We start from the raw sequence: 10,532 nt of genomic DNA, 5'->3' as shown, positions 1-10,532 counted from the left end.
GATTATGTCAGATTGCGTGCAGTCCGGAGCAGGCTAGCCTTTGAACTTCACCGCTTTTGGCTCCTGGTCCTCGGCTGTTCCTCATTCCCAGCCAGGTGCTTTGCAGGGCTAGACACCTTCGGCAGCAGCATCTCATCACAAAAGCCATCCCTCCCTCTCTCTCTCCCGTACACAAACACTTGAGAGACTGATCACTCCGACCCGAGACACTCCTGGATTTCTTTTTTCACTTCTTTTCTCCTTCTTGTCTTCTTACCCCCTCCCCTCCTCCTCCGTTGACACCTTTCCCCTCCCCGTAACTGCCTGTGGTGGATTTGCCGGAGAACTGGTATGATCAGCTGAGAGTTTTGGGGTTCTTTTTGGGAGGCAAGGCAGGCGAGTCGGCTAGGTGAGCCCAGCCCCGCTGTGACTCCTCAGAGCGACCCCCACCCCACAGCACCATGTCCAAGCCGACCGATCACATCAAGAGACCCATGAACGCCTTCATGGTGTGGTCCCGGGGCCAGAGGCGGAAGATGGCCCAGGAGAACCCTAAAATGCACAACTCGGAGATTAGCAAGCGGCTGGGCGCGGAGTGGAAGCTGCTGTCGGAGGCTGAGAAACGACCCTACATCGACGAGGCCAAAAGGCTCCGGGCGCAGCACATGAAGGAGCATCCTGACTACAAGTACAGACCCCGGCGCAAGCCCAAGAACCTGCTCAAGAAGGACAGGTATGTCTTCCCTTTGCCTTACCTGGGCGACACGGACCCGCTAAAGGCGGCCGGGCTGCCTGTGGGAGCCACGGACGCTCTGCTGAGCTCCCCGGAGAAGGCTAGGGCTTTCCTGCCTCCCACCTCCGCACCCTACTCCTTACTTGACCCCAGCCAGTTCAGCTCCAGCGCTATCCAGAAGATGACCGAGGTGCCCCACACCTTAGCCACCAGCACCCTGCCCTACGCCTCCACCTTGGGATACCAGAGCGGGGCGTTCGGCAGCTTGAGCTGTCCCAGCCAGCACACCCATACTCACCCTTCGCCAACTAACCCTGGGTATGTGGTGCCCTGTAACTGTACAGCTTGGTCGGCTTCCAGTTTGCAACCTCCAGTTGCCTACATATTATTCCCAGGCATGACCAAGACTGGAATAGACCCCTATTCTTCAGCACATGCGACTGCCATGTAACACACCCACATACCCGCAAGCGAGACTTGGTTTGCAGTCAGAACTTGAATTCACTCATGGGCATGTACATAGAAACTGCAGAAGCAAAAAGCCACCTGCATGGGAGAATGATGCCAGTGTATCTGATGGCACCTGGGGAAAGACAGAAAGACTTCTCTTGGAACTCAGAGACTCTCTAGTCAAATTAAACAAACAAAGATTTCTCTCTCAGCCTGGGGAAACTGGAACTGGAGGCTCAGCTAGGTGCAGAAACCTGTAAGAACTGTAAATGTGTTAAATCTTGACCTGCCCTTTTGGACTAAAGGCTAGGCGGTTTTGAGTTTTATTTATTATATTAATGTATATGAGTTCTATATTATCTGCTGTTATTTGGACTTGAATTTCTGAAGTCCTGGTATTTATTAATATTATTATTATTTCCTTTTGCACATTAAAAGACAAGATTAGCTGTGTTATATTATATATATATATATTTTGCCATCAAGCACTAATAGGTAAAAATTGCTTTTCATGTCAAAAAGGCTCTTAAAAGTTACAGAAAAGGGAAACGTTTCTCTTTACAACATGATATGATAGTGTTTGCTTAATTTAAAACAGATAGTCTTTCAATTTGTGTGATCCAGTGCAACTAGACCTAAGTTCATTTTAGACAGAGCGTCAGGTATGAAGTCAGGCAGTAGAATTGTAAAAATAACTAAATAAACAAATAAGAATAAGACTTTAAAAAAGATGGTAATTTCAATATGTTTCAACCATGTCTTTGAAAAATGTATCCAGAAGGATTTTACCTCGTTAACCTGTTCATTTGTTGAACAAAGACATTTTGAATAAAGACAATCTGTCATTAAACAAGCAAACCATGTGGTCTGAATAAAATCCCAATTTTGACAAACTTCCTCCTAAAAGCACGAAAGCAAAGCTTAAAAGACTGAGTTGAATGGGACTAGCTCAGATGCTTCTGGCCAGGAAAGCATTTTAGGGCCCGATCCTGGGGGAAAAAACGTAGGTAGGTGAGTAACGCTACACGGGTGAGGGTCCCTACGTGAATTCAGTGGGACTACTCACTTGAGTAATATTACTCACCTGCGTTTTGGCAGGATCGGGGCATTTAGAGATTATAGGTATACATAATTTTTAATCTCATCTCCACTGGTAACTAAGAAGCCTTTTGCTGCGGTTTCACTTTGACTGGTTTATCCCTACACAGATTTTAATAACCACTTCTTATGTTCAATTATTCGCTAAAAGTGAAACAAATTGACTCAGTAATACACGGGAGAGGACGGCGTGTGTCTCATCTGCTTTCAGGAGAGGTTGGAGTACCTGATCTATTGGAGATATCAGTTCATAGCCAAGTCTAACTTAGCTGATTTATCAGGACTTTCCCCAAGGTTTCAAAACCAGGCTCCTTGGCATTGCCTCTTGTTTCCTGGCTGCAGGAGAAAAGAATATAAATTGACAATAGACAGAATCAGGGCGACAATGTCTCTATTTCGGATCCACGGCGCCTCGTTTTTTTAATAGCCTCCTTCAGGAGAAAGTTTTTGCGGACAAAACCCATGTGGTTGGCTGGCCTGTCGGGGAAGGGGACTGGCCTGCACAGGTAGCTATGAGCAGCTCGGAGTTATGCTTTGATGCGAGTCACTTGCTTCGCCAAATGCCCGGCCCCTTTAAACGTCTCAACATCTTTTTTTGGTCTGTCTCCCTTTCCCTCTCTCGGCGAGCGTGTGTGGCATCCGCCTTCGTAAGCGGTCAGTTCTTTTTCTCCCTCAGCAGCGTTCAATGTAACTTTTACCACCCAATATAAGCAGCCTGCCGAAGCCGAAAACAGCGGATTAGCATATTGTCCTGAGCAATTAGCAATGTTTGGGGGGCTATTCATCAGGTCCCCTTTGTTAGGGAGGGATTTTCATTTTGGAAAAAAAAAGTCGCAGTTGTCCATCTGGTTTGAGCTGAATGGCAAAGCGATCCGTGTTGTAGATGCTTTTCTCATGAAGTGCTCTTTTGAGACCGGAGTTAGAATTAAATGGCATAACACAATTAACATACATGGGGCCTCAATGGAAGGGTAAGCATATAAATAATAGATAGATAAATAAATGGGAGATCGGGCGGAGGTAGACAAAAGAACAGAGGAGAAAGGGTTTGAAAAGGGAGGTTAGAATGGCTGGACCACGCTTGTTTAGCATGACAAAGCACGCTTACAAAGCAGGACAATTAGGGAACTGGCTTGACTAGGGCTGCAATCAGGGGCACGGTGCTTTGGGACACTCAGGGAAAGCCCCAGTGAAAGGACCCCGGCGTGACTCTGAGAAGGAGAGGCAGGAGCTGGGAGCCTGGTGGATTCCTTCGCTGATTTAACCCCAGCTGACAGTTGCTGTCAGGCTCTGTGATAACACTCATAGCTCAGTGTCCTTTAACATCTACCCAGATTAGTTTTACAGTGGTCTGAGACAGAGCTGGGCCCAATCTGCTGCTGCCTTCTCCCCACCAGACTTTGGAGAAAAAAGGGGAGACGGGGGGAGAGGAGGGCAGAACCCGCCCCCCCCCACCTACAGAACTGAGCACACCAGGGTATTTTTGCAGAGCCCCCCGCCCCCGCAGTAGATAGGTATGGAGGCTTTAGCCACTGACTCCCTTCCTGGTAGGGTGGATTAGGCTGGGCAGGGCAAATCTGTTCCGAGGGTCAAGATCTTGTCCACTTTTCCCACCCTAACGTGTTGGGAAGTGAAGCTCGTGGGGAGGTTTTAAAGGGAAGGATACTGGGGTAAGTCCCCTCCCCCAACAGAAATGAGCCTGGGCAAAATATTCTGGGCAAAATAACACCCCCTTGATGGCTTGATGCACCAAATCACGTAGAAAAGCTACAGAGGGGAACGCTTTAAGATCGGTCTTTCCTCTCTTGTTCTCTCTCACCGATTTCCATGTCTCTCTTCACCTCGGCAGCACATTTCCCCGCCCTTGACTCAGCCAAATTATCCCGTCAACTGGCTTCTCCGTCTGCAGGTGTGCAGCTATTTTACTCGTGGAGATAAACATATTAAATAATCGTTCTGACACCGAAATGAACCGATTACCGACTTGGATGTCAAAAGGAGACCAAAAAAAAAGATATTCCCTAGAGGGGGAAAATGCTGCTCCTTGTCAAACCTGTTCCCCCACAACTGTCTGCCTCTTGCAATAAAATCATTACACAGAGGCTGCAGGGGTGTTAGACGCCACGCCTTCAGCCCGCTCCAAAAGAATATTGGGAGGAGATGGGACGACTCAAGGTCTTTGCTGGATCTCAACCTCTTCCTTGGGTGGGGAGTACTCTGCATAGCCCGCACGGAGTACAGCCAAAAAGCATACCCGGGCGGGCTAGCAAGGAGCGAGCTGCAAAGTTGTTTCATTTTAAAATCTACCTGAAAATGAAAGAGAGATCAAGTGAAGGAGGGACTTTGTCAGGCAGTAGCCGTTGCATTGAGCTTTAAACACTTGTCACTGTTTCGATTGCTTTCCTGCTGCCTTGAAATTAACAAGTAACCTAGTGCAGAAGGATTAGGGGGCTCATCCGGTTTGTTTTCGTGGAGTAACTTATTTTAAGCAATTCTCTCTGCTGCCATAAACCGTATTTCCTCCTGTCAAGCGAATTACACAAACGCGTTAAGATGATTGCTTTTCCATTTCTTTAAAAGCCCAATAATAAACCTCCCCGAAGAGTCGTTTGATTTTGTTTAGGGTTCTGGCCTCAGAGAGAGAGAGAGAGAGAGAAAACCAGGTAGCTAGTCAAAATAATTTTCTTCTCCCCTACCCGCCCAAAAGAAATCAGAAGGAAAAAAAGTAGATATCCCTAATGTGGTTACAAGTATAAATGCTTAATTGTTTAAGAACTTTGCTGTGCGTGTGTCAGAGAGGTAGGATACACAGAGAAGCATTACATGGTGTTAAAAACTTTATTTTAAAGGACACATTAAGCCATAAGAAGTCTTTGAGAGATATTACTTATTTCTGGTTATTAGTGATAATAGCAGAGTAAATTTGATATTGAGTGTATCAAAGCCATTCAAAGAGACTTTGAAACATCAAAAAGATTTCAATTCTGATTTTCCGGTTTTATTCAAGCCCCGACCTCCTGGCTACAGTCCTTGATTGCACTGTTTAAAAGCTGGTGATCAGAAATATACCTTCATCCTGTGTTCTAAATACCTCATGAATTTAAGAAACAAAAACACCCCCCCCCCACACACACATACCTCTTAGATAATTAAACAGCGAAAATCCATAGCGGCCATCAATAGAAGGCTGAGAATTTTGAGCTGTCCGTTCTACATATGTAATCCTTATCTAGATTATACATACGCATGTGCTTTGCCGTTGCAGTAACTTCAAAGGTATGATGTAAAGTTGTGCAGGTGAGAACGTGTCCTCATATTACAAATCAAATAAACAACGCAAGCCCTCAGCTTTCTCTGAATGGGATGTGATCTTTAAGATCCAGACATAGAAGGGAGGTGAATGTACTTAAGGAGTGTAATATTTTAAAAAATCCCACAAGTTTTTTCCACGCCTAAAATAAGCGAGGTCTTTTTACACCTTGCTAAATGCCTGCAATCGAAGCTGCAATCTCTCCTCTTTATCTTTGCTCTCCCTTTCAACCCCAAGTGGGTTACTTTTTAAAATGGGGTGGGGGTGGAAGTGGGGGACATGATGGGTAAGGAAAGAATCAGCAAAAAATTGCACTTTCATTTTTAAACCGAATGAAATTGAAGCAAACCACACACACACAGTCACACGTGAGACTTTAGAATTGTGGAATGAGCCTGGAAAAAATGTGAATCTGTATCATCCAGATGGGAAGCAGGGCCGTCAAGGTGAGAAAGGGACAATGGGTGGGGAAACTGAACAGCAAAAGAAGAGATCAAAAGTGTGGAAAGCGACAGTCTGTGCTTTAAAACAAAGAGCAGGTGCAAGGGTATTAAACAAGGACGTGCGAGGAATAGAGATATTAGAAAAGGGGGCGCAACGGAAAGCGAGTGGGGGCGAAAAGGTGCGAAACCTAGAGACACATTGGGCGCAATCCAGTGAAGCTACAGGAGGGGGAAGAATGATAAAAAATAATGTGACTGGGGAGTTAAAGCAAACAAAGGGAGCGGAGGGGAAAAGCGCAGAGAGGCTGGCCAGGGAGACAAGAGTTCTCTAGTCTGCAAATGACACCTGAAGTTAAAATTGTTCTCCAGACATGTCCCTACTTTTAAATTCGGAGCGAGAGAAGGAGTCCCTGATGGTGCTTTGGATGCGTTTGTAATTGATCTTTCCCCCTTCGTTCTTTAATTTTACCTCCTGCCTTTCTTCCATTCGTTCACACGCCTCTGTTTCAGCTGGGGTTGTTTTATAGGAACATCAAAGGGAAAAGCCGGCCCTTTTTTTATTAGGGCAAATAACAAAATACTTCATTATTCCTGAACACGCCACATTTGAATAGCTAAACAAGAAATAACGTGCAGGGTCTGTAAAGATCACATTCCAACAACCAAATATTTGTACATGAAGCGCCCAGAAATTAAATGCAGGTTGATGCCAAATTAAGGAGGAGAGAGACAGAGAAAAAGAGCCTCTTTGAGTGTGTGAGAGAAAGAGGGGGAGGAGGGAGAGATGAGTAGCTGGTAATTATTGAAATATAAGATGAGATTAATTCAAAGGAAACAAACTATGAAAACAATTGGAGCTGAGTGAAAAGCAAACCCCGATTAGAATTTGCTTGTGGTTGTTGTCTGTGTGTGTTTTCCCCCCCAACCCATTGTCACAGTGCAAGGCAATGGGATTTGCACACTTGAGGTGTAATAGCATTACTGCATTAATTAAAATTTTCATTTCACGTCCAGATTGTTTACTTATCTGCTAGAAACATATGTTGAGCGAAGTTAAGATTCTGGATTCCGCACTGTTGCCCAAGGTGCAATTCAATATGGGGTGTGTGTGTGAAAGGACGGCTTCAGATTTTTTTTTATTACATCCTCCAGCCTTATCTTGGTGCCGTAAATTATAAGGATACTCCATTGAACTGAATATGAAGATTATATTTTGAACATCGCTTCCCAAAGCATGCACAGCCCCGCTTTGAAACGAAACAATCCGCCCTGCGCCAGAGTGGCTTCACTGCAAAGCCTTCCTGCCCCAGACGCTCCCATCTTATGCCCCCCAGTGCCCAGTTTAGCGCCTTGCCCCTCCTGGACAGAAGGAGTTTGAAGAAACAACTGCACCAGAGAGAGCACTGTGAAAGAACCACTCCCCCCCCCCCGGCTCCCCGCAACAGCACATATCTCCCCCGTTATCACTGTTTCGGGAACAACCCGTGTGTGCCTCCAGATCATACATACATAGCAATCAGTTCCACGCACGTGTGTATGTTGCTGTTACCTCAATAAAGTCATTTGCACATTATGTGTATAATAGGTAGCTTATTTCTCCCAAAGCCCTTATTTTAAAGGGGTCAATCAGACTAGGCAAAATAAAAACATAAATTTGATATTTTTTTTTGGAGATTTCCCTACAAAAGAGAGCAAAGGTTGCTAAATTTCCACACCTTATTTTCTACCCTTAAAACCAGGAGCCCTCTCCTTTTCAGAAACACTAACACACACACACACAAAAAGGGAGCTGTGCATGAATATGAACGGACTAGCTCCCTAGTCAAGTGTTTCTTAGTCTATTTTATTTCAGCAGAACAAACCGAGAGCAGCTCCAGAAGTGAATCCAATCTCTCTTATCTCACCCAGGCTCCTTTCAGGCTGAGATCAGAGAAGGGAGGGAAAAAAGAAGAGAGAGTAATTGTTCTTTATTTATTTTTTAATTTAATACGACAGACACCGCTTTCAGGTCATTTATATGCCTAATTTAGTGATAAAAGTCAATAAGCGAGGATCACAGTACTGTCCCCTCCTAGTAAATATTTCAGAGTAACGAGGGAAACCACAGTTACAAAAAATACACTGGGCTCTTCAAAGCTTCTTTCTGCCTCATCGTAATTGTAATACGTGTGTCTTTATAATGTAATTAGTTGGATTTTTGTTTGGCGGTGACAGTCAAACAAATAGGCCTCTTTCTGGCGGTTAAATTTTTATCTGGCTCCATGTGCATCTTTAATGTACACACACACACGGAAAAATACTTTCAACATGTCATTTTCATGAGCATAGCCAGCCCCTTGGAAGAACCATTGTGGGTTTTGTAGCCCAGACATGGCATTGAGGTTAAGCAAGAGGGAGACAAAAGCCAAAGTTGAAATAAACACATTTCTTTCCATTCAGGGTTACTGTTTGTTTGTCTCTTTTTTTTTTTTTTTTTTTTTTTTTGGTGTGTTGGTTTTTGGGGGGAGGGGAGGTTTTTTGTTTTTCTAATTTTTTAAGAGGACCTCTATGAAAATGGTAAGGTGTCATCTTCTCCTCTAGGGCTATCTGTAATTGAATCTAGGTCACTATTCTAAAGCAAGAAAAGTCTGCTTCCCACTTTTCTACATCAGCCTGGAATTTGGGGGAAGGAAGGGGGGGGGGGGTCTTGCAATTTCATTTAAAATGTAATGGTGGATGAACTGATAAGCAAATAGGGAAAAAGGCTCTGCTTAAAAGAAAAAAAATGGCATGGTTTTAATATGCTTCCAGATGGGGGGAAAATGATTTACATGGGAGTTTATTTCCTCTTTGCTGATATGAAAGAATTACAGATACAAAACCCACTGATCTATAGAATAAAAAAAGAAAAGAAATGTTATTTTCCTGTAAAGGTATCAGTTCATTTATATTCATTTAACCATCCATCCATCAATTCACTTTCTCACTCCTTGCACATTCTCCCTGGCTCTGTTAAACCTTCCCCACCAATATACTTTTCTAGAATATACAATGAAGTTTCCTTTAAAAAAAAGAAGAAAGAGAGATTGAGTTGAAGTAGGTAAAGAGAAGAAGGTTTTCCCCTTGTGTATTTTACATTATGAACTTTAGGAGAATGTTCAGTATTTTAAATACACGTTTTTGCTTCAATTTTGAGAGATTTTGTACATACATACACACACATGTACACACTGTATATTATAGTATATATATATACACTATATATAAGTATATAATATATACATTGTATATATATATATATGTATGAGATACACAAATATAAAAACACATTTATTATATGCATACACACAACATACATATATGCTGTATACGTCTATAGAGTATTCATATATACAATGTACATATATAGTGTGTATATACACATCGTCTCTCTCTATATATAGACACAATGTTTCAAAACTGAAGCAAGTGTGTATATATATGATTTTAGATGTATTTTATAATATGCGTGTGTGTGTGTACAGGCAGAGAGTGTTAAAGAAATTAAATGTCCCTTGTATTAAAATTTATGGAAGATTTTATATAGCTATAAATGAATTTTAAGTAATTTTCAATTTTCCACTCAAGGAAGGGCATATATATATATATATATATATATATATATATATATATATATATATATATATATATATTCACTCAGTGAAGGACATGGAACTGAGCTACAATTTCCTTTTTGTAAATAGTAACCAGCTACAGCAATGAATGAATTTTTCCTATTGGCAGCAGTGCATACTATTAAAGCAAATCCACTATATGCAAGCTCTTGCTTATCCCTACTGCCTGTGTGTATTAGGCAGTGCTATACATTGCTGGAAATGGGTAGCTCTCCACCATGGTCTGGATTTGACAGCCCTTATTCAGTTGCATAGTTACAGTTGTCAGTGGGATTACTCACCTAAGAAAAAGGTTGCAGCATCAGGCTTCCTGTTAGCTTATGTAAGTAATTTTCTGGAGGGCTTTCCAGAGTTTGAAAATGGGACGGGGTGAAACAACGTAAATTTCTAACCCAAATATTGTTGTAAAAGCCATTTTAAAAGTTGCCTTTTCATTGTACAAAACCATATTTATTTAATTTGATTTTTACTATTTTCTGTTTAAAGAGTCCCATTCAGTGCTCTGGGCATCCTTGACAATCTTTTAAAAATACACATATAACTAAACAGCTCCATCAATTAATCTCAGATCAAACAACCCAGCAATAACATAGATATCAGCAACTCAGTGGAGACCTTCCACATGTAGATCCACTATAAAAATATAAACCAGATCAAAGATTGAAGTTACCAGAGTCCACACTGTAAGTGAGACCTGTAGATGTTAAATCTGTTTTGTGTTTCAAACCTGTACCTGAATAAACACATCATAATATCACATAACATAATTAATAATAATATTGCCATGAAGAACTCTTTAAAAAATAGGCCGTTGGAAGAAGGTTCCTAAAGACGATCCTTTAAAAAGGTTTCCTTAAAATGCAAAC

General features: G+C 42.4%; 1 protein-coding gene across 1 annotated transcript; it reads left to right on the top strand.

Moving 5' to 3' along the window:
* Window positions 1-440: 440 nt before the first annotated feature.
* Window positions 441-1,163, top strand: SOX14 (SRY-box transcription factor 14). The gene has a single exon (XM_065410525.1). It carries the CDS (start codon window positions 441-443, stop codon window positions 1,161-1,163), a length of 723 nt encoding a protein of 240 aa, XP_065266597.1.
* The last annotated feature ends 9,369 nt before the right edge of the window (window positions 1,164-10,532 follow it).

The sequence above is a fragment of the Emys orbicularis genome, chromosome 9, assembly GCF_028017835.1.
Source record: "Emys orbicularis isolate rEmyOrb1 chromosome 9, rEmyOrb1.hap1, whole genome shotgun sequence".
NCBI lineage: Eukaryota > Metazoa > Chordata > Testudines > Emydidae > Emys > Emys orbicularis.
This window is presented reverse-complemented; position numbering and strand designations above follow the sequence as displayed.

What these genes read in the sequence shown, in the direction of transcription:
- SOX14 (XM_065410525.1), top strand. Translation starts at nt 441, where the DNA reads ATGTCCAAGCCGACCGATCACATCAAGAGACCCATGAACGCCTTCATG.